This window comes from Anas platyrhynchos, chromosome 20 (assembly GCF_047663525.1).
Source record: "Anas platyrhynchos isolate ZD024472 breed Pekin duck chromosome 20, IASCAAS_PekinDuck_T2T, whole genome shotgun sequence".
Lineage (NCBI taxonomy): Eukaryota > Metazoa > Chordata > Aves > Anseriformes > Anatidae > Anas > Anas platyrhynchos.
Genome location: NC_092606.1, coordinates 3,637,056 through 3,661,487, shown reverse-complemented (window position 1 = coordinate 3,661,487; position 24,432 = coordinate 3,637,056). Strand labels below are relative to the sequence as shown.

Here is a 24,432-nt window from a genome sequence, read left to right as displayed (position 1 = left end):
TATTGTCGGTGTGGAATCAAAGGGAAACCAAGCAATTGGCACCTGTGAAGAATCGCAGACTGACTTATTTATTTTCCAAACCTATCCACATCTCAGGATACACGGGGTGGTTGCTTCACGGCCCACGTGGGCGATGTGCTGCAGCCGTGCCCTGGGACTGGTGCAGAGCCTGGAGTTAGAGGCAAGGGGCGTTCTTCAGGTCTTTGGTTTGGGTTTAATCCATGTGCCTTTAAACAGGACAGAAAACTTGATTCTGAAAGGTGTCTAGGCTGGAGCCAAATGAGAAGGTAGGTGGTGATGGTCACCTCTAATAGAGGTGTCCCTGTAGCACGTTTGTGTGTTCACTTCCCAAACATGCTGTGTGACACTAACGGGTGAAGCGTTAACTTTCACGTGATTCCGAAGATATTTTAGAAGAGACTTTTCCCCTCTGGAAAACGAATTATAGAACGTTTCCAACTTTTATACTTTTTATTATAACGCAGCTACGTTCCAGCAAAACCTCCTGGCAGATAGCTTGCTCCTGCATTTCAGAATGAAGATGTGTTAAATTTATTTGCTGAAGGAGCTTGTAGCTAGCCCCGTAACCCTGGTCATGGGGCTGGCTATAAAAAGAGGGCTAGAAGCCTACTTAACAGCAGGGAAACAAAGCGGGGCTGGAGCTGGAAATGTTATCAGGCCGGGAAGGCGAAACGTGTTGAGATACTTCAGAAGTCAGAGTTTGGGCATGTGATTTTGGACATGTGGCTTCGCTCACTGCATCCACGTGTGGCTCACGCTGCTCGTGTGAGGTCAGATGCGCCATGGCTGTTTAAAGACGACCAGATCCCCAAAGCATCCTGCAGTAAAAACAGCACAAAAATGCGGGCCAAGTCTATTTCCCCCGCTGGACCTCTGTAGGTCCTGCTGAACCTCTGTGCGTAGGACGGGTGCCTCCAATCCTCGTGCCTGTGGGAGGCAGGCTGAACTGCCCACCCCACAGCAATCTGCCAAACGAGCAGGGCGTTTTCCAACAGGATAATATCCTGCTAATTCAGCGAGGTTTTTAGGCAAGTACTCGGTGTTCTGTATGTGATGCGTATTTTTGATTTAGGATTGATGAAACATCAGGGTTTTGTGTGGAGGTTTCGTTTCCGTACTCTAAATGCATATTCATCAGGAGTAGCTACATATCTTTCTACGCTTAGTGAACAGAAATTTATTGCAGTAACCTTAAACCTAATGGTGCTCCAGGTCATGTCACAGAGGTGCTTTCATAGAACGTCTTGATCAGATTTTGCCAGCACATTGTTGTAACATGAATGCTGAAGCACTGGTCCACCTGGGCTAAAATCCCACTATGTGTATCGTTGTACACTGGCTTTTGTTGTGCTGCTGCTATTTTCTTTCCAACAAAACTGCTTCCCTCCACTGACCAAGACCAAGCAACTGAATGTTTCTTAGAGGTGAAAACTGCTTGCAGGTTTTCTTTCTGCTCTGACCTTGATTCTTTTTCAGGCACTGGAAGAAGCTCAGAAAGCCATCCAGCAACTCTTTGGTAAAATTAAGGATATTAAAGACAAGGCTGAAAAATCAGAACAAATGGTGAGTGGCAGCTTCGTCTTAGCCTTTGAAGGGGAGGGGGGCACTGATTTTTTTTTTTTTTTGTCTTTGCTGCTGCTGTCTGGTTGGTAATTTGCTGTTAAGCATGTGTTGCACCTGTATCCTTGGTCTTGCATTAATGTGGCTGCGGAGCTAAAATGGGGAGAGCACTTCTCATCTCCTTAAAACTTTGTTGCTGTGGCTTGATATTTAACCAGACTCCTGTTTTTTTGTTCACTAGGTTAAAGATATCACGCGGGATATCAAGCAGCTAGATCATGCCAAGCGTCATCTGACCACCTCCATCACCACCCTCAATCACCTGCACATGCTGGCAGGAGGAGTGGACTCACTGGAGTAAGCACATGAATTTTAGTGGCACTTTGACACCACTGCTGAGTTCTTAATTTCGGTGCAGTGCTCCGAGTAGGTCTGTAACAGCTGCTTATTTTTCTGGAGGGAAGTTTACTTAATAGGTTGGGAATGAGAGTCTGGCTTCATGAAAGTGTAAGGCAGTCTGTCCAGTTAGGTATCGTCATCAGGGATGTGCTCTTGAGGGGTTTGGGGGGATTCTTAGCAGTCTCTTCCTAAATTGGAATGGGATCTCTCTCTCTGGAAGGTCCTCTAATTCTGAGAATGAGTTCAAAGCAGCCTTACAGCTTGTACTGCGTATGAAGTGGGGTTAGATGGTTCTAATAATTCTTTGTGGTTTTCTTTTTTTAATGTGCTTGAGAAACACACGGGCTAAGGGAGTTCAGTTTTTACATGTTGCATCTGTGAAGCTGTGAGACCCAAGCACAGCCTGTTCTTGGACTGTAGCAAATTCTGCACGAACGCTGGATTGCGAAGTGTTCAGAATTAAATTTTACTTAGGCTGCTGTCTCCATTGGAACGATCCTAGAGGATGAAATAAAAATAAGTTGTTTTTTCTGCAAGTTCCCTGTGAAAGTTATTAACAAAAAAGCCAAGGCTAAGGGCTTTTCAGCGTAATGATTCTCCTCCCTGTGAAGCTTTAACTCACACTTTGTGTGTGATGACGAATGGCTTAACTCTGGTCATTATAGTAAAATAACATTGACTGCCTCCGGACCCATACTGGGAAGCGGATGCATTCAGTAGTTTACATGTTCCTTGCCAAGTGTTGCTTTTGACATTTATGTTTTTTGGAGCTTTGTTAGATGTGTGCTGCATTGGTTTATTTTAGCATCAGTTAAGTGAAATTTTAATGCAGCATTGGAATGTTAATGAAGAGTTGTGTATTTTAGAAAAATAAATGTCAGTGGAGACTGGCATGACCCGGTGTGGATGAGGTAACCTCTGGAATTGCCACCCAAGATTTTCCTCAGACTTGCTTTGTTAAAAGCTTTAATTTCCTTTACAGGGCTATGACCAGGAGGAGACAGTATGGGGAAGTTGCCAACCTCCTCCAAGGCGTTGTGAATGTGTTAGAGCACTTCAACAAATACATGGGGATTCCTCAGATTCGGCAGCTGTCTGAAAGGTAAAGTCATCAAACACTGAGTACTTGCATGCCTGCTGGGAAGGAAAGTTAGAAAATGCATGAGAGAATCGGTTCCTCAGGAACGTAAAGGCTGGTCATGGCCCTTTGAAATTCTTTCCAGGCAAAACAAACAGGTTAAAATTGGACACAGTTGGCTCAAATCTGGAGCTGCCTGTTCTGTTAAATAACAGTAATTAATATGGATGCAATTCGTGAATGGTTTAGGCTTCTGATTGACTGGCTTTTAACTTAGTTACCTGGAGTAATGCATGGAAGAGCAAATTGTTCGATGTGTTCTTCACATACAGGTGTTTGTTGTAAATCTTGAAGTGATGCTTTCTCATACCTTGAGTTTCTGCTGCCAAAACCTGCCACTGTTGCCCAGGTCTACTGAGATCTGGGGCATGTAACGAGTCCTCCCAAAATCACACACACCGCGCCTGACTGCTGTAATCATTTGTGCTGAGTTTGTACACTCCTGGTTTCCTAATGCGGAATTATGCATTTAAATTTGGTGAGTTTTAGTGCAATTCCAGCAGCAAGTGCCCACCATTCTCCGCAGTGGCATGCAAAGGCTCCGTGGTGACTAAGCCACCAGCTTTCCTACTGTCTTCACTTGTGACTTCACAGCTGGGTGCCAAGAGAACAAGGTCCTCCCTGTTCTAGGCTACTTTGCTGTTCCTGGCCCAAACCTGCTTTACAGCAGGCTTATTTTCCCTTGCACCACACAGATGATGTTTACTTAGCAGCTTGTAGTAGTGCTGAGCACAGCTCAGAGGTGCAAACAGCCTATTAACATTTGGGATGAACCTTCTTAATGATACAACTGTATCTGATAGCATTTCTTTTCAGTTTGAAAATTACACATCTGTCACCACCATCCTCTTGATGCCTGAGATTACTTTGCTCATTATAGAGTTAGTTCATGGAGTCTTCTAATTAATTAGGGTTTTGGTGACTAATTAATTTTGTGGTGACTCCCTTTGCTAAGATGGCAGCTGGCTGCCTGTGCTGTTTAGTGATGGAAAAAGTGTTTGAGTGATATGTTTGTAATAATTCCCTGAAAATCTGTTGGACCTTCTTTATGGTATGGATACATCTTCCAGAAAACCCAGATGGAATCAATGAAGCTGAACAAAACAAAGATCCACCCTAAATCTTGAGAGAGAAAAGATGGAGCCTTGTTTTAACAAAGCATTTGACCGTAAGCATTTGCTGAAATGAACACGAACATCAAAGAGAGAGAAACATATGTCAATGCTCTTCTGAATTTAGGTTGTTGTCTATTCCAGCCTCATGCTCAGAAAGATAACTTGCTTCGTTTTCTTCCAGATTGGTAATGACAGAAACCTGCTGTCACTGGCCATTTTAAAGCCATGTAGAACTTAAGCCTTGGTGCAGAGCTCTGGCTGTCTTTTGCTTTTTAGGGGATGATTATTTATTACTTTTGTAGTTGTTGGTAATTAAAGAGAACAATTCATCATGATGCTAAAAGGCACAGTGGTATCAAGTCACACCAGAGAGAGTGGCAGGGACATGGAGGAGAATTTCCTTTGTTTTCTTCTCCTTTTAAGATAAGGATCTGAAAAGCTCAAGAAAGGCTGTGCCTCCTATTTTTAGCAGTGTCTCTGCAGGGCTTTCCTCCCAGTGTTTACGCCGCAAGAGTCGCACCATCTGGTAGCAGTAGAAGTGGCTGCTTGTGGGGTGAGAGGAGAGCTGCACCCACGGTGTTGCTGGGGTCTCTTTGCTGCTTTGACATCCAGGCAGCAAATTACTACAGGGAGGTCTCCAGCACGGTAATATCTGCTCTGCAGTTGGACTGCCCGTGTACCTACTGGGGCCCAGTTTGGAGTTGGCTTCTCTCTTCTTACTTGGAAATTCTTCCACGACTCGTGAAACATCAAAGGAAGTTTGCCTGGCTTTCCTCAGTGCTATTTTTAGGCTGAAATTACTGGGGTTTGGTATCTCATGGATTTGGTTTAATAGCACAACTGAAGCCTCTTGGATGTTTGTGAAAGCAAGAAATTCTTCAGTGGATTTTGGCACAGACTGTGACAGTAACCCAAGTATTACATACAGTAAATCTATTATATACACTGCTAGACGAGTGGATTCTCTTGCTTTATTTAATAAAGAGCCTCTCTTCTTTGGCATGAATGGAGTGAAGCCAAATATGAATGGGAGACCATGTTAGATGCTTAATGTTGTTAGGTGTGATCTTTGTCATGTGGGGTTCAATCTAAGTTCCTGCTTAGGTTTTACAGGTTGCTTTCTACCTGTTCCATCCCCTTGAAAATAAGCAAACAAAATCCCACAGTAAGTATTTATTGGAAACCTGACTTAACTCTCAGTTGGGTTTTTGGAGAGATCCTGTTGAGTACCGATGTAAAAATGACATGATTTGCATCTAGATGTGAACATCCTCCTATTTGTGTTCCTGAAACTACTCCTGCTGCGGTGCACTGGAGGTTATTTGTTGTAGTAAATAGCAATATTTTCTCTCAATATTCTTTTGTTCTCTATCTGTAGGGGGAGCTTACAATTAGTGGTCACAAACCCACCCATGAAAAAAGCCTTGCAGGTAGTGGAAAAAAGCTTGGAAAGTATTTGGGGGGGAAAAAAAAAGATTATAATTTTGCCCCAGCAGAACAGGCTAGCTCAGCCTCTTTGTATCTCAGCGAGCTGCCAGGCGTAGTTTAAGATTTCTGGTAGCTTTGGCTAAAGGGATTGCGGTTTCTAGTAATTTTTGTCGTTTGAAGCATAAGTGTGAGGATTTTTTTTGTTTTTATGGTGGGGAAACAGTACAAGAAGCCACTAGTAATAAAACAAAAGTCAGAAAAAACAAAAATCTCTGCTTGTATAACCAAACATTTTGGCACACGTGAGCAACCCCAGGAAAAAGCAATTCCCCACTGCGGCGAGCCAGGATGGCTGCTGGGCACCCCAGCAGGCTGCCGGGAGGGATCCAGTCGGGGAAAGAGATCTGTACAAAACCAGCCTGGGAAGACATCCTAAATCTGTTACCAGCTGCGAGTGCCTGAGCTTGCTGAGCCTCAGTGGGTAATTCACTTTTTGTAAGTATTTGAACACATGCTCTGCTAAACACACGCACAGACGGTCCTTCAGCGAGGAACATGAGTGAAGCTCGTCCTGGGGTTGAGGCTTTCACCCCAGCAGTTTCCATTCCCACTACAGGAAGGTTGTCCCCAGCTACAGAAAGGCTTGGAGCCTTGGGGAGCAGGAAGCTCCAGCGGCTGAAGCAAGTGCTGTCCTGTGTTCTCCACCTAAAGCAATCTTCCTGGAAAAACACGGCGTAAATGTTTTTGTTTCTCTGCGTGTGCTGGTGGGAAAAAAATAATTGTGTGGGATTGTGTGCTTACATAAAGAGTGATAATTACTGGGAGGATGCTGAGGCACCCTGTTGTTGCTCACACATGCCTAAACCTTTGACCGGTTTGATTTCTCTGCCCCATCCTTATCTCTCAAAACATTTTAAAAAAATAATAATAAAACTAATTTTTCTTGTTTGCTTTCAAGAGATTTTTAAGCAGCTGAGGTTTAAAAAAATACTACTTTAACATCCCAGCTCAGCAAGGCATTTGTGCAAGTTTCTTAGTTTAAGGATATGAGAATCCCCATTAAGGATACCCTTAAGTACTTTCCTGAATCAAAGCCTAAAACAACAAAGCCTGTGGACAGGGCTTTTAACTGCTTGACAGTGCCTCTCTTAAATTTGTTGAGGCTTGAGGAATCTGGCTGCTGTTCTTTCCAGTGCTCCCACTGTACTTGTGCTGCAGCTGCTGTCTAATGGGAAGGTCCCTGCTGTATGCAAGGCAAGAAGTGCCACAGCTCGTGGGTCCAGTTGCTTATGCAAGCTCGTTCATTCATGTGACTCCTAAAACTAAAGGCTTTTTGTTTGTAGATCACTGAAAAGATGAAACTTTTCAACCCATGGTTAGTATGCTTACTGTACGTCTGGAGCTGTGGTTGCTGGGCTGACTTCCTCCTCCTCGCTTAAATACTCTGCTCCATCTATTTCAGCACATGAGTGAATCCCTTTTGTTTTACAGTTACGAAGGTTCTAACTGTGGATCTATACCTGGAAGGGTGAAAGATTTCTAAACATCCTGCGAAGCTGAAAGCTTGAGTGAGAATCAAGTTTGACATTGCAGGCAGGAAGCTTTTAAAGCAAAATCCCCCCAGATAAATCCTGGATAAGGCAGGTCATACTTGTAGTTAAATCACAGATACAAAGTTATATTTCAGCCATGACTTTTAAAGGACCATAATTTTTGTCGTTTGGCACCGTTAAAGAATCCAGACCATTCTCCAGCATTGTCAGGTCAGCTTGGAGCTGAGCATTTCCGCTGCTAATGGACCTAAACCGGGAAGATTAAAGAAACAGATCATTCCTTGATTAAGTTGAGGAGTCGTAAACAAAAAACTACCCAAATTCTTCCCACAGTCTGAAATGCTTTCTCAAAAGTAAACATAGCCCTTCTTTCTAACATATCAATCTCAGTGGAAAAATCCACTGCTTTGAGTAATCAATTTAGTCCTTAAAGTGTTTCCAGTATAATAAAAAGTGATGGAAGAATGTGAGGGCTGCAGAGGGATGTAAGTGCCTAACTATTTGTTTTGGCTCTTTCTAGTACGTGTAGGCATTTCCATTTCCCTAGAAGTATCAATTAAGCCATAGTGACTTTTATTTCTGGAAATTGGAAGCCTTATTCTCTCAGCTAAATAAAGAGCAAGATCGTGATCTGTTCGGACTTTTTCACCCGTCTCATACCTTTGCTCTTATGCTGCTTAAGACAGAAGATTTATAGGGTAAAACCGCAGCCAACGGCATGCACATGGATGCATTTAAAAATAGGTCAGTGCACCTGGAGCTGTGAAAGGTTCACTCTGAAGATTGAGACATTGTGAAGCTCTTGTGTTAAAAGCGTACTTTTTGAAAACTGATCAACAGAAACAAGTATAAAGACCTGCTATAAATTGATCACCTTGGCATTAAAGGAGCTGTGCTTATTTCTCAGCTGATTAAGTGGCCATTATTGGAATACTGAATTGCAGCAGCGCAAGAGCATCGAGGACTCATTCCAGTAGAGCTCAGGGGCTGATGCTGTGCAGATGGAGCTGTCTTCCAAGTGTCATTTGTGGAGGAAATACTTTCCCAGTTCTGACATACAGGCCTTAATGTGGATGTTTTTTCTTTAGCACACTTTTTATTTTGTCCCTTAAGAGAACTCTATGTAGCTGTTAGCCTTTCAGTCCGCTTTGTAGGAAAATTTGCAGAAAGTGGAACAAAAATTGTTTCTTCTCTCCTCATCAGGGTGAAGGCAGCGCAAAATGAATTAGGACAGCAGATCCTGGCTGACTTTGAGGAAGCCTTTCCTTCTCAAGGTACAAAGGTAAAGCTCTTACTTCCTCTCTTCTTCCCATTGAAAAGTGTTGCTGAAAACTAGCCAACATCATTGTCATCGGCTTTTATCTCATTTTACATCTAGGCTTGATCTCTCTGTTTCAGGAGCTAATTTAGAAAGCAAATGAGTCTCCCAGGCTGCAGGGTGCTGAACACATTTCTCACTGTTTCTCTCCAGCGAATGTGTGAGAGAAATAACACCCTTCCTCTGTCAACGCTGCATCTTGAGTCTAGCTGAGAAGTGCTGTTACACTGATCATTTGCACAGACAGAAAAAGCACTGATCGGTGAGAACCCCATCACGGTGACTTTCCAAGTCAGCCTGTTGCTAAAACACAGCTATTGCAGTGAGGTCTGCGAGCCAGTCAAGGATTACGCCAAGCACTGTGTGGCCCTATAGACCAAAGTGGGGCCCTGCACCCTTGGCACGTAATCCAGGTGTTCCTCACCTGTGTTTGTGGTTATTTGTTGGGCACAAAAAGTCTGTGTTGTATCCAGGGAAAGCAAAGCACAAGCTGTCTGACAAGCATGTTGACATGCTGCTGCCACCAAGTTTGTCTCTTGTTTACTCAGCACAGATACAAATCTGGGCTAGGGCTAAGGCACCAAATGTGCTTCCCCCAAATTATGCATCCAAATGTTTGCAAACAACATGGGGGTAGGTGTGAATTTGAATTTATTCTAAAGAAAACACTGGTTTTGTCTTCCAAAGAAGAAGCACTGAAGAAGCACCAGCTCTATTGGTTTCTTCATGAAACTAGCAAAGTACAGAAATGAGGAAACTACTTGGAGCAGATGCTTGGTGAAGGGCAGATCTATGTGCACGTAAATCAGCTTCAAAAGAGCAGTTTTAATGCTACTAAATTTTTTGTATTTTCCACTACCATCATCATATGGATCAATACAAATCAACAGATGCTCCCTTAAGTGTTGCTTGCTGATCATCACTAGACTGCTTTTTTCCCATTAATTTGGCCCTCAGTTTTGCAGAGTTTTCTTGTTCCACATCAGCTGCTTCTCTTCAGCTGTTTTTCAGAATATCTAGGGCAATGAAAGAATCTTCTCAAGTGCTAGAACCACGGTTCTTTTCTGTAAAGGAGGTTGCTGCACTTCTGTAGTAGGTGGATTCTTGGCTGTTGAACCGTGAGAGAACTTTCTGGCCAGTGAAATGGAGGGAGCTCAATTTCATCCAACAGTAGAAAGATGCCTCAGTAATAATGGAGTAGCATCAAAAACAGGAGAATAATGGGAAAGGATAAAATTGAGATAACTTGGATACAGTACAATTTGCAATCACCCATTCAGCTATTTAACCTTAAATCATTTGTTCCTGTTTATTTTGTTAGAGGCCTGGTGGACCCAGCAACGTTCTGCGTGATGCGTGTCTAGTCGCAAATGTCCTGGATCCCAGAATCAAACAGGAAATCATCAAGAAATTTATTAAACAACACCTCTCGGAGTATCTGGTCCTTTTCCAAGAGAACCAAGATGTAAGGGAAGCATTGCGAGCTACATTTGAATTTTGTAAATGGTCCTGTAGAGCAAAATGCAAAGTTCACGTTTCCACAGCTTCCTGTGGTAAAGTGTCTTTGACCCGAGGGCTTGGAAGCAGTGACTTGTTGGTGTGATATGGACTGGTTGATGAGTTGGGAGGCAATCTTGTCTTATGCCAGGATGATTTCCTCCTCTCCTAGAGCTTAAGTTCATAGATCAGCCTTGTAACAAATAAATATTTTCTGCCCTGTAAAGCACTGAAAAACATATTCTGATAGTTGCAGACCCCAAACCCTTAATAAAAAGAAGTTCAACAGAATTTGCTCTATCCTCATAAGATAGAATTTTCACTCTAGCGTGTGTTTAGGCACTTTTCAAATGCTAGCGGTCATTCTTCAGGATTATGAAAAGTGAGCAAGTTAAATGTGATCAGTAGCCCAAGCTCCTCTGTGAAACTACAACGGTACAGTTAAGCAGTCAGGCTGAGTATTAACAGCTGCTGCTGTTGAAGATCCTGTTCTTAAAGATCCTGTTCTCCGTCTCAGGTCGCCTGGCTGGATAAGATTGACAGGCGCTATGCTTGGATAAAACGTCAGCTGGTGGACTATGAGGAGAAATACGGGCGCATGTTTCCCCAGGAGTGGTGCATGACAGAGCGCATCGCTGTGGAGTTCTGTCACGTCACAAGGTGAGCGTGGGGCAGGGGGGACTTGTGGTGCTTCCCAAAAGCATCACCTACCTTGAAAGAAAAGATTGGGCATGTATTTTGCCAGGTTGATCACATAGTCGTAGGGCTTTAAAGGCAATCTCCATGTGTATGTATACAAATTGCATGTGATTAAAAGCAAGTAGAGAGTGAACAACTCAAGAAGTAACCCTAAAATTGTACTGTTGAGAGAGCAAGACAGTATGGAAATGGATTTTCAGTGTACATATGTAAAAATCAGTAATATTAGAAAACAGTGGGGAAAAAAAGGTGGGAGCAGATTCTGATGCGACTGCTCTGAATTCTGTTCGTTGAAAGCCAGAGCCAGGGGACCAGAGGAAAGTTCCAGCAGGAATTCTGGGTCCTTACTTAAGTCACTGCACCTCCCAAGATCTGATGCTGCTGAGTTTCCTGCCTGCAGTGTGTTCTGGGCGTTTGGAGGCAGGGTCCTGTTACCCAAAGCTCTTAACAAATGTGCTTATGTTTGAAGTGTATCCTGTAAAGCAGTTTTGTTGTTAAAGAGAGCATCTTAGGAAATAGCTTGTTTTGTGGTGAAAGCATCCTTAGGTAATAGAACGAATTTCATTCTTAGGTTTTGGATCTTTTTCTTTATAGAAAACCACATTTATTTTCCTCATTTTCTCACTCTCTCTTTCAGGACTGAGCTCTCAAAGATAATGCGCACAAGAGCAAAGGAGATTGAGGTCAAATTGCTTTTGTTTGCAATTCAGAGGACGACCAACTTTGAAGGACTTCTGGCTAAACGTTTCTCAGGTTGCACTCTAGGTGATGGGACAGTGGTAAGCAGGAGCAACCCTTTCTACAGCTTCCTGGGGGGGAAAAGCCCATCTCACACATAGCTATGGTAATGGGAAGCTGCAAAAGGTCTCACCTTCAGCATCCACTGGCAGGTGGAACGTTATTGTGACTGTATTCAGTGGGTTGTAGTTGAGAAAGTGATTCCTGATCTTGGAGTTATGGTAGAGGGGATGGTGTAGGGCTCCCAAGAAGGAAACTACGCTGACTGTGTACTTCTTTGGTTTTCCTGGACGCTGCTGTTTGCAGCTGAAGCCACGTTGGTATGGAGAACCACAGAGTAATTACGGCACGGTGACTGCATTATAATATTTGTTCTCTGCATATTGATGACACATTATAACTGAAAGTTGTCTCCTCAGTTCATTTCTAGGTACCACACGTTTACCCCATGGTAACAACTTCCAATCTCACATTGGGTTAATTTTTCTTGCAGAGGTGTCGATAGTTTCCACTTTTCTGCATCTTGTCTGGTAGGCTGTAAAGGCAGAGCCAAGAGAAACACCTCGGTGAATATCTCTGGGGTCATCTCTCTGCTTTTCATGCCTGAAATCTCATCTAAGTGCTCTACCAGCCAAGTGCCCTGGGAGCAGAGCCCACATGTGGCTCAGGAGCCACTGGTTTGAGGTTCGCAGCTCTGGCCAGCTGGTGTCTCAAAGCCTGCTTGGATGTGATAATTCAGTTTATGAGGCAAGCCTGCTGGGCCTGTTTGTAATTTGCGGTGGATCAGCAGGTGCTGCTAATTAAAAAGGGAAGTCCTGTAAGGATTTCTTCCTGGCTGAATTTAGATCTCTGAAGAATATTGGCTTTGTTTTTCTGACAAATTTCATACGAAGTTTGCAGCTTTAATTAAATTGACTTCACTGGGTTCTTATCCCAGTGGAAAAAGGTAGGTACAGAATCTGTTACAAATGAAATAGACAGAAGGGGAGAGTGCAGCTTGAAAAAGAGAAAAGTTTCCCCTTCTGTCTATGTGATGTACCTAGAGGCTATGACACTCGAGATGTTGTCATCTGACCTGTTTTAAACACAAAATGAAGCCCATAATTTTAAACGGCTATCTAGTGAGTACACAGTGGGGACAAGCAGTGTCATGGGAGCAATAACGTAGGATTTACTGCAGCAGCAGCGGAGTTTTGGAGCCTCCTGTCAGAGGTTGTGTCACCAGTCCTGCAGTTACGTGTTGTGTTTTCAAAGGATTTAGGAGCCAGTCACAGCAGTGCCTCCTGAGCTAGAGCTCAGCGTCCTGACACCTGTGTGCCTCTCTTTGCATAGGAGAAAGGCATCAGCTAGAATTGTAAATTCAGATGCTTTTACCTGCAAGTTAAATAAAATCTGAGCAGAAATCCCTTTCTGGGAGAGAGAGAAAGATGGTCAGAGCTCAGGAGCCATCTCATCTAAGCTTCCTGATGACACAAGGCTCTCTAAGAAAATACAAAGAAATATGCCACTGGAGGAACCGCTCTGAGCTCTGCTTGAGCCTTCTGTACCCTTCTGGGCTGTGCACCTGAGAGCTGCTGAAGCAGCAGGGAGCCCTGATGAGTCTTCCTGGTGGAGACCACGTGTTTTGGAGCATGGGGTTTGAGAGAATGGAAATTCCACGTTTCAAATGCCCTTTCCAGGGATAACTGAGGCAGAGTTCAGTGAGCGTAGGTGCAAGAGGAGTAGGCTTTACAGGTGAAACACTGAAGTCTGCAGTCACTGCTGTGCTTGGAGAAGACAAACTGCTGTACAGCGCTTTGAAGGGCTTAGTAAAGCAAAACATGAATGCAGCTGTGTGGACTGTGGGTCAAACCAGACTGTTCTCTAAGGAGTTTCCTTTTCTTTAACCTTTACACAGAAAAAGCCAGACGTGCCTCCTCCCTCTACCAACCCATTTCTCGAGGATGAAGCTGGGACAGAGACAGATGAGATTGTAATTGAAAAAAGTGATGCAGAAAAAGTAAGTTTCTGAAGCTCTCCTGTTGTCAGTGAGGCAGTCTCTGTGTCAAAATCTCTGGTGGCACCTAATCTTTTCCTGTGACATTGGTTTGAAGGGTTTGTTTTCGCAGCAATTCATTTAGCACAGTTTTGTTTCTCTGTGCAGCATACAAGCTCCCAGTATGACTCCGGTTTGCTGTGGTTCGCTTCACTGAAACCAAAGCAATCTTTATTTCAGTTAATGGTGCAGAGACAATCCAGTCACATGAGAGCAAGCAGGACTCAGTTCTAGCCCATGCAGCAACAGCTCAAATGTAACTAGAGGACTTCTGTCAAAGAAAGATGAACTAGCACGGTTGGGTTTTCAGATCCCAGGAGGAGCTCCCACTACAAGGAGTTGCAATTCATATTTTGCCTTGTCAGCCAAGCAGACTAAGTCTGGAGTCATCAGACAGCTCATTGAACTTTCAAGTGTCAGTTTTAGGTTTTCACTCCAAATATATTACTGCTGGGATTTTTATATCTGTAGTGTTTTTCATCCATTACCTCTGTGTTGCTGGCAACACCTAACCGCTTGTAAAAGCACTGGGTTTCAGAAGCCCTCTGCAAACAATAAAGGAGTGAATAGTAAGCGCTTTTGTTTTAATTGGCACCAGTATCAAAGTCTGCAAGCCCTCTATTTTTTACTCACCAGACAGATATTTTCTAAGCGTTCAATTACATGTTGCTTGGGTTAGGTACCCTCCCCACGCTCAGTGAGTTCAGGGGCTGTTTACAGGTGGTAGCCTGATACGTGGCTGGGGCCCTAGGACCTACTCAGATCCATGCCCCAAAATAATTTGTGGGCTGGTAGCTTTCCATCAGCACAGCTGGGTGCAGTGCATCCCCTCCGGATGGCAGCCCTCTGCCCTCACCACACACAAGTCCTGAAGCAGAATGATAAAGCAAAGTTTTGATTTTTTTTTTTTTTTTTTTTCCATTAAAATGCAGTGTGGAGAGCTGGTACTGGCCAGACTTATCAGTGATCTAGAAGAATGAGGTTGGGAGCTCAGGGAGACATGTGTGATGTATTTTTTTTGTGAAGAGCTTTCTTTCTGCTCTCTGCAGTGGCTGAAGGAAGGTTGGCTGTGATGTGCAGCACTGAGATGAGGGGACGTCCTGGGAGAAAGCAGTAGTGCCAGAATGCAAGCGAAGAGATAAATCACAAAGCCTTGTTAGGTGGTTTAGGGCTGGTTTTAGTGAACAGTGGAACGCTTTGCCCTGGCCAGAAGCACCTGCATGACACCACAGGCCCCAGAAGTTCTGTTTCAAAATGCCAAGAATTGGTTAGTGCCAGCGAGTTCATGCTGAAGGTCTCATTTTCTGCTGTCACCAGATGGAGAAGAGAAAGGAAGGGTTGAAGATGAAGGGTTGAGCGGTAGAGCTCCTTCAAGACACTAGTTCTGAGAATTCAAGACACTTGTGAATGTAAGAGGGAGCCTAAGAGTGAGGGGGGAGGAACCCATATTAAAAAGAACCTCTTTTAGTGATCCTAGCAGTTAGGTTTAATCTGTTTACTTTGGATAGTAATGAAAGGAAACTGGGCCAGCTGCAGACCTCCTTACTGTGACAACAGTAACCTTTTATTATTTCCATCAAACTCAAGGAGGAAATAGCTTAAACATCTGCAGCTTTTGGACAGGATTGCACACTCAGAAATACAGCTTCGCTGCTACTGTTAAAAGATTTAGTATTCTCTCCACCAGACATGCTGGGAGCAGCATGATGCAGAGGCGCACGCACGCAAAAAAACAGTTATGCCTTAGGATTCAGCTCTTCCAGCTTGGTAAATCGTAAACATGATGAATCTGCAACCTTGTGCTGGCGCTGCCATTGTGGAGCCTTGGCGACTGGAAGGCTTCTGTAATTACCACCTATTGTTTTCCTCCCAGCTCTGATGAGTGTGTGCATCCGGCAGGAACGGGCAGGCACTGGCAAAGCGGCTGGGGTAGAGGATGCTGGGCAGTGGCGCTCTCCCAAGGCTGTAAAAAACTTACATTCTCCAGCCCTGCTGTTAGTGAAAAGGTTAATGAAGCCAGTCTCATAGAGGTGGTCTGGTCTCCATAAAACTGTTCACTCACTTTAAGTTTGCAGCCATATGTTCGTATTCATCGCGTCTCTGAGCCTTAATTATTTCCGAGAAATACTTGCCTAGCAATTTCTGCAGATGACTTAGTGCCATCATCTCTGTTATGTAGGAGAGAACGTCCTTTAGGCTCTCTTGTTTTGCTTTTTTATGCTTAAAAAAAAAATCAACTGGAAAAATTTGTATCTTCATTGGCTAGGAGCTGATCCTGGCTTTTTGTGGAGAGAGGCAAGAATTCCATTCCAGAGCTCTCTGCAGGCAGTGAAAAGTTGTCAGCTTGCCAGCCAGCAACAAGGAAAATTATTTCAAAAATAAAATGAAATCTAGCTGTAGGGCAAAGACAAGTTTAAAGAGTCTGTCCAGCTTGATAGTTAAACATGCACATATTTAAGCATATGAATAGTCCCAGTGGCTTCAGTGAGATGTGCTTGGCCACTTTGCAGAGTACAGTACTGAACTGAAGTGAGAGTAAACTGGATGACTCCCAAACGGCGTCTGTGCTTAACACTAACTGTGATTTTTAAAATAGAAGTCTTTGCATCCCCAGAAACATGTTTTACAGTGAAAGCAGTCTTGTAATGTTGCCTGTATAATTCCAGCTCCAGTAATTACACTCTGTTTATCTAAATAAAAGTCATCCAGATGAAGTCCATAGCTTCAAGCTGTTATCCTTAATGTTCTAAAATGTAGGGGTTTTCAATGTTACTTCCAAGTAACTGCTGCATTTCGTTTCAGAGGTGACCAGGGAAGTCCTGTTACTACTGCATTAACATTTTTTTCTGGTGAAATCTGTTAGCATGGAGCAGCCTTCCCTTGAAGGATAATAGTATTTTAAAAGTGAAAAGATAATTCTCTGGAATACTGACAGCTCTGTAAAAGCAAGGGAAGATGGGGACGCGCTGACCTTGTACATACTGTTGGTTATATGCCTGTGATTATTTGACAACAAATTTTAGTGTTGTAGCATTTCTGAGAGCTTAGATCCTCCGTGCTGTTGCATTACAATTTCTTCAGCTCTTACAGAGCGAGTTGGAAACTAACACTCAATGCTTTCTTACAGCCAAAGAAGCCAAAGGCCCCTGACAATCCTTTCCATGGCATTGTTTCCAAGTGCTTTGAGCCTCACCTTTATGTGTATATTGAGTCCCAGGACAAGTGAGTAACCACCGTGCTCTTTTAGTTTTGCTTTTGGCCGTGCATTACAGTTGCATTGTAGGAGGTTCTGTCTGCAGAAAATGAAATTTATTGAAAATTTGATTTCTGATTTCATTACAAGCAGCACTCACAGTTGAAGAAAATTAGAATGAGTAAGGCCTTTGCTTAGGCAAAAACGAGCATTCAGAGGGTTGTGGATGTTGGTTTCATCTGTAATTGCAGAAGCCTGTAGGAATGATGCCTGCTGCCTTTCTGCGGAAGAGGCTTAGTGTTTCTGAAATTGCTTCTGTTGCCTCTGCAATTCTCACTGCAGACATAAGCCCTTCTCTCGTCTCATGTCTTCCACAAATAGTAGGTTTGCTTTTTCTGTAAAATACACAAGTGGCTTCATGGCAGAGGAGTTTCAAGATTTGCTTTATAGAAGCAAGTTACTTGAGATCCTCAGATGAAAGCTGCTGTAGATGAGCTGGCAGTAAGATAACATTATCATCGGTCACAGATTGGGACTTTGTCAGGCTTTGTTCGGGGGTTTTAATCCCTAGAACCCTTCTTCATCTTCCTCTTTGAGTTACAGCAAAATAACTTGGATGAGGCGAGCTTTCAGATTAGAACTCTGGGAAGTTTTTACAGCTCTCACCCATGTTGTTTGTGCACCTTGATTCACATCAGGTTTTTAAAAAGCAACTCTGACAACAGCAGTTGTCAGCTGGGAGAGGAGATGGTTGAAAAAATGTTGGCTGCAGTCTTTTAGTCCAGGTTAGTGGCCAGAAAGGAAAAACAAGCATCTGCCTTATGTCCCTCAGCCATCTTATGCTGCCCTTCTGTCTTCCATGGACTTCCACATCGGCTTTGATTATAAGTCAAAGTAAGAGTGTCCTGATTTTGTCCAAACTCCCAGATAGCCATCTTGAAAAAGGTTTCCCTGAAATCTTTTATGCCTGAAAGTAAGTAAATAAATAAAACCTCGCACAATGGTTTGTCATGCCAAGGGTAGGTTTCGCTCTGCAGTAAAAGAAAGGGAAGCAGATTCCCTAGCCTCCCCCCACCTCAGTGAGCTGAGCACTAACTTGTTTGAATACTTCTTCCCATCTCACTGGGGGCCGTTTTAATCCCCGTTTTGGTAATTCTACCCCACTGTGCTCCTACTCGTTTCAGTTGCATTTTTTTCCTTCTCTTTTACAGTTCCGAGATGTTTTATATTAGCTTTATAGCCACAGGCTGCAAAGAGTTCAAAGAAGAACTGCCACAGTATTCCCCACGCTGCCCTGTCTGCCAAAAATTGCTTTTCTTTGATTTTCACTCTTCTTCCCCCTTTGATTGAACTTTTGAGGAATCTGTTACTGATGTCTGAAAACGAGGAGTTGCTTAGAAAATTGTGTGCTTGGGCTTTGAACAGAGAGAGAAGCGGGGCAGCTCCGTTCCCCGTTGTGTTAAGTTTGGGGCAGAAACCAGCCTGGTCCTTTTCTCCTGAAAAATTGTTTCCATACCCGTTTAAAGAAGCACAGTGCCAAAATCTGCAGCAATTTAAGAGGAGATACCTGAAAGAAAGACTTTAAAGATGCTGTTCTCCACTGTTAACTGCAGCGTAAATATCAGGTTTCTTAACAGCGAAGCATATTTCATTTCTCTTTCCCTTTGGGATATGTGTCTTCAGCTCTTCTTTGTGGTCTGTCAGAGCCACAGAAGTGTACATGTGTGAGCTGAGCGGTTCTGCAGGAGCAATAGTTGGGTCTGCAGTGCTGAGAGTATGCAGAGCTGTGGTTAAGTGTGCTAAAAGGCCTGCGTCCTTCAGATTGTTCAGCACACTGACGCTTTGCAGTGGGTGTTTGCAGCCGCGTGAGCAGAGGGACTTCCAAAATACTCAGTCAGTGGAAACTCTCCTGCAAACAAGCCAGATAGCTCAGTGCCATTCACACCACTGAACAGACTGACTGACCAAGCACTGATTTTCTCTCGTGCTGGTTTCTAAGGAGCTGCCTAATTCCTCTTGTGATTGCCAGAGATGCAGAAAAATCACTGAATAGGCTGAGTGAAAGGAAAGAGGAATAATAGGAATAAAAGGATTTGAGAACCAGAATAGAATTGCGATTTTAATTTCACATTTCCTTTTGGTTAGATTAGGACAGGTCTTGCTCCCAGTAAATATGCTACTGTTTGGTAGCACAGATGTGATGCTTCTGAGAATTTGCTTTGAGCTTTTTTGCAGAGCCTATGTGCAGAAAATGTTCACTTTCTGTAGCTCTCCTGCCTTCTTCATGGTTGTCCTCTTTTGCAAATTTTTCTGCCAAATTCTTTGGGCTCCCATTGTATAACCAACACGTTCATAAAAGGGCGTTAGCCTTCATCTTGTGTTTGGGCCAACTGAAACTAATGAGAGTTTTGTTGACGTCAACTGAGGTGTGTGTTAATAGTGCATTAGTTGCCTTAGTAAACAATATCCTGATGCTTTGCTTGTGTCCATCTCGTGCTAAAACAAGTGCAGTCCTCTTGGCCGGTCTCTGAGAGGCAGTTTGGCCAGGTTAGGATCAGAACGAGCACAAAGTTGCAGCCCCCCTCTCCCAGCTATTTTGGACAGCTGCGTTTCCTCACGCACCTCAGTTGACAAGACCTTGGGGAACCAGGGCAACGCAGACAGGTTTCACTTCACCTTGGAGCAGAGGAGAACATGTGGAGGAAGCATAAAGAAACAAAACCCTTCGACATTCCTAACTGTGCCTTGAGAATATGGAATAAAAAAAAAGTGGCTGGTGACTGCTGAGAAAGCTCCACTTCGCACAGATGGAGCAAAGCACAGATGCAGAGGTAGAAATGCAGCTGTTTAATTCAACAGGACTTGTGACAGCAGCAAGCCACGTCTGCTTTGCTGGAGAACCTGAGGAATGCTGCAGCTCGTAGCACGTGGGAGCCCTCCTGCAGCAGCCGTCCTTTTGGCTGCCGTACAGCCCAGGGGGGAGGTGGGCTTTGCTCCGCTGCGGTCGAATCCAATCGATGCTGCAGCTCAGCATTCGATCGCTCATGCCAGCGTAGAGATTTATCACATCGGTTGAGAAGCCTGATGTTTTTACAGTTCTTGTAACCAAGCCGAGGAACTGCGTTTGTAGAATCAGAGCTGCATAAAGTACTCGAAGCAGAAAGTGACAAGCATCAAGAAAGAGGCTACTTGAGGAGCTGAGTTTAAGCCTAAGAGCTTTGCTTTGCAGTTTAAAGCCCAGGCATTACAAGCACAGCTCTGTAGATCAGTTGGGCCCAGGCAGATTATCCGTGGTGCAGCAGTCTGTAGGTTTATTGGAGAGGAGCCACGTCACCTCTTCCTCTTGTGCAGTGTTGTGGGGTTTGCTGGTATGGGATGGGAATTTTTTTGTCTCTTTCACAAGACGAATAGAAAGAAAGGATAGAAAGTGGGGAAAAGTTTTTTTGGTGGTGTTTCTTTCCCCTTTCCATGGCAGAAATAAGCAAGAATGTGCTGTAAGGGTGGACCCATCCCAGGAGGCCTTAATGCAGTCCCTTTGCATGGACTCCTGTGCTCTGCTAGGTACTTTGTGAATTTGCCTAATATTGGGAGAATATTTTAAGTTAAATCTCTTTGACAGGCTATTTTTTTTTTTTTTAATTTGGATCATGCACAGCATAGCCAGAAGCTTTAGTGACTCAGCAGTAAGTGTTCTGGTTGTGCCATGGGAAAGGGAGAGCTGGAAGAAGCAGAACCAAGACTAGTGGAAACGGGAGTATAAAATATGTGAGCTTCACAGCTCGTGTTGGTCAGTGGAGTGGTATTTTGTCATCTGAAACGTCTATGTATTCCAGAGACAGAGATGTGCAGCCCCTGGAGGAATAGGACCAGCGGAACTCCCCAAGATCAGAGGGTTTCTTTTGGTTCTGTGTATGCTCTGGCCCTCTGCCATGCTAAAAAAGCCTTTTTGTCAAGATGAAACAGTGGAGCGAAGTTTATTGTTGTATAAAGACCAAAATATTTGAGTAAGGACCAGGTTATAATGAATCACTGGAGACAACAGTGGGGCTTTTTGGGCTTTAAAAAAGAGTTTAAGTAGGAAGTGCACTTTGTGCTCGTGCTAAATAAAACTGCTATAAAGGATGTGTCACGTTGTGCCAAACCAGGTGGTTTCCAAATGAGACCCAGCAGTGGCAGTGGCACACCATTCTGAGCACATCCCCTTGAAAGCCACAATCCCCAAGGCTGCTGATATGGGCAGTCCGACTGTTCCTTCTGCCGGTGCCAGGAATGAAACTGGAGTGTGCATCAAATGTGCTGAACCCAGCCCTGGCACACTTGCGAGCTTTTCTATGTGACTGGAGAACAGATTGAAGCTGCCACTAAAGCTCTGAGTACAAAGGGTCGTTACTCATCCACCCAGTCTTCATTACTGCACCAGGTTTGTGCTGGGAGGGTGGGGATGAGAAGGGGCTGGAACATCAAACCACTAAAACGTGTTTATTGGTGTCACAAGACGGCATCTGGTTTTAGGCATAACTCTCTCTTCCATCCATTTCCTCCCCCAACATACTAAAATATCTTCCCGTTGTTTCCCTGCCGCAGAAATCTCAGCGAGCTGATCGACAGGTTTGTGGCTGACTTCAAGGCTCAAGGTCCTCCCAAGCCCAACGTGGATGAAGGAGGAGCCGTCCTGCCCAGCTGTGCTGACCTCTTTGTTTACTACAAGAAGTGCATGGTGCAGTGCTCCCAGCTCAGCACAGGCGAACCCATGATAGCCCTGACCACCATATTCCAGAAGTACCTTCGGGAATACGCCTGGAAAATTCTGTCTGGAAACCTGCCCAAGTGAGTTTAGCTTCCCAAATGCTTCAGCACAGTCTGGTGAGACATTCCAGCGAGGAGCAGATGCTTCGTGAAGATAATTAATAAATACATACTTGTTAACACTTATTTTTCTCTGTGAAAGAAAGCACAGAGCAGCAGTGTGACTACATTTACTTCACAATTTTCTCAAATGTTCAGTTTGTTGTTATGAGAAACAGCAAGAGACCAAATGGTCTGTCATGGCTTTTTTTATTTTTATTTTTTTAAGGGTCCCTGGAAGCTAAATTCATATTTGGCTTTGATTAACAGTCAGAGTTACTGTTTCTTGAAGTTCCTTTTGAAATGCCAGCCCAAGTCTTGTCAGAAAGATCTGTCTTTCAATATTGCCTGTACCCTGCTGCTTGGGAAAAAGTTCACACTTTGATTCTTAGCTCCCTAGTGATATAAGCTCAACATTATGCATAGATATAACTTATAATGAATGTGGTTTATTTGTGTGATGCTGGAGTGCCTACCTGTAACTTTCTGCTCTGTAAAATTTTATATATGCATGAATAAAACTTGTAGGTAGAAACACAGTGAAAATATAAGTCATTAGAGGTTTACACCAATGTGAGTGCACAAGCTAAAGGAAGTTTTTGAGATATAGCCAACTTAACTACAGACAATTTTGTTATGCTATTTGCCATCTTCAGTTTGTTTTCCTTGTAAACCTAGGAGCAGCAGAATGAGTTTCTGAAGCCAGTAAAATCTTTCACAGATGGAAGGGGAGAGGGTTGCATCCAGAGAAGTGGAAAGATAAAATTTTATGTGCATTCTCCATCAGACCTTGGTTGCATTCTTTGTACATGTTTTTTTTTGTGTGCTCCATTTTTGCTGTCCAAGATAAATATCACTGTCCTATTTTTTTAATGGATTTGGATTATGAAGAGTTGAGAGGTAGGGAATTTCCTGACTCTAAACTGTTCTAATTCTTTCTCTGTTGATACACAGCAGTTAATCACTGGAGCACAGTGGAAAGAAGCCGCATCCTCTATGATTTTCTCTGTTGATATCATCAGTTTTTAAAATGGGTTACCAAAGTTTCAAATGCATCTTGACATCTGTTTGGTGTTGAGGAGATAAATATGACAAGTTGCTCGATAGTTACTGAGATTTTCATGTAATCTTTAATTAGATTTTGAGTAACTGACAGTGAAGGTGAAGATAGCTGGAGAAAGGTGTACTCAGCTGGCATCTTAACCTGACATGTTGTGAACGAGTGAATCGTCCTTTTGCATGAAGACTTAATATCAAGTTCCATTTGTCTTCCTAAAAGATACTTCCTAACCAAAATAGTAATTACATGTTTGATGCAAATTTGGTTACACATCACTGCCCTTGGTTGCACAAGGCATTGGACTTGGTGGTCTTAAGAACCTCTTGTGGCTTTGAAATCTAGGAGTGTTTTGGCAGTTTGTGTGTCTGTGTACTCCTGAAAGCCTTACAGGTTTTCTTTCTTCCAGGACAACTAGCAGCAGTAGCGGGCTCACCATCACTAGTTTGCTGAAAGAAAAGGAAGGCTCTGAAGTGGCGAAGTTTACTTTAGAAGAACTCTGCCTCATTTGCAGCATCCTTAGTACAGCAGAGTACTGCCTGGCGACTACCCAGCAGGTGAGCTTTCCTCTACAGCACCTCTCAGATGACACCCAACAGCAGTCCCTCTGCTGTCATGAGATGCTGTGCTATTCTCTCTAGGCTAGGCTAGGGTGCTATGGAGACTGCAGGAATCAAAGTACTAAAATATGCATAGTAGTGTCTGCTCCCATAGATTCAAAAATGTAGAGCTCAGTAATCAGTATTTCATAGAGAAAAATATTGATTTTGCTGTTTCTACCTGAGAGAAGTCGTATGTTTTTAATCTTACTCTGTAGCCACAGTTTTGGATGCTCTCCTTCGATGCTTGCTACATAGTTTGTTTTGATGGGATTGAGAGGAAAAAAGGATTTGCTCATGGTTCATAATTTCTGTTTTATAAGAACAAGAAAAACAGTGATTCTGAGTAGGTTTGGGAAAATGCTCGCCTGAAATATTGGGGCAAGGTGGAATGAGGAGAGAAGGTATTTATCCTGATACGCTTTGCAGCCACAGTGCTCCTCACATTCAGTTGCTTTCAAAATGCCACAGATAGTAGATGAGCTGTGATGTTTGGCTGTATCGAGGCCTCTCACCACGAGAACTGGCAATCCTGCCTCTCTGCAGGTTGGGCACAGCCAGGGTGTTGGACTACAGCTTTATTAGCGGGACAGGTGCCACGGTGTTAAGCTGGTACATTAGCATGTCATGCTACAGTTCTGTTTATGATGTTGGAGGTTTACTTCTTTGACTGCCACCGTAGGCTATCCTGGCAGATCAGTGTCTAGGGGGTCCAGCAAGGAGAGATTTCTGTTGTTCACTGGCCGAGTTGTGGATGCAGTCTGAGCACAGCTTAGTTTTTAGGAAGCTGAGTTTTCCAGGACGTAAGTTCTCAAAAATGGTTGTGTCAAGTAAGAAATCTGACCTTTCTGTTGGCTTTTTTGTTTCCTAACAGTTGGAAGAGAAACTCAAAGAAAAAGTGGATGCGAGTCTAGTGGAGAGGATCAACCTGACGGGAGAGACAGACACTTTCAGCATGTATGTTCAGCAGATGCATCCTCCCACAATATATCAAACATCCTAGTTTGTCAGCCAGATGGTGCTGGAGTAATACAGCCACAAAATCCCAGCCAGCAGTAGGACCCACCCAGATATGCAGCCTAGGTAAAGGCGTTTCCCTGGTGAAGGAATGGTTCTTCCTTGGCTGGTCCAGGAGCAGCAGCAGTAGTACAGACTTCAGATGTAGTTGTTCCCCACCATTCTAGCCAAAGGAACAAGAGCACTGGAAAGAGGAAAGGAAATAGTGAGTTTCCATTTG

General features: G+C 43.6%; 1 protein-coding gene across 1 annotated transcript in view; it reads left to right on the top strand.

Moving 5' to 3' along the window:
* The window catches only part of VPS53 (VPS53 subunit of GARP complex), a 62,317-nt gene that overhangs the window by 15,847 nt on the left and 22,038 nt on the right, over positions 1 to 24,432 (top strand). The window contains 12 exon segments of the mRNA XM_027472510.3: positions 1,498 to 1,584; positions 1,823 to 1,938; positions 2,963 to 3,082; positions 8,418 to 8,496; positions 9,854 to 9,997; positions 10,547 to 10,689; positions 11,366 to 11,507; positions 13,364 to 13,465; positions 16,629 to 16,723; positions 21,279 to 21,521; positions 23,006 to 23,153; positions 24,070 to 24,152. Coding sequence (XP_027328311.2) covers positions 1,498 to 1,584; positions 1,823 to 1,938; positions 2,963 to 3,082; positions 8,418 to 8,496; positions 9,854 to 9,997; positions 10,547 to 10,689; positions 11,366 to 11,507; positions 13,364 to 13,465; positions 16,629 to 16,723; positions 21,279 to 21,521; positions 23,006 to 23,153; positions 24,070 to 24,152 — 1,502 coding nt within the window.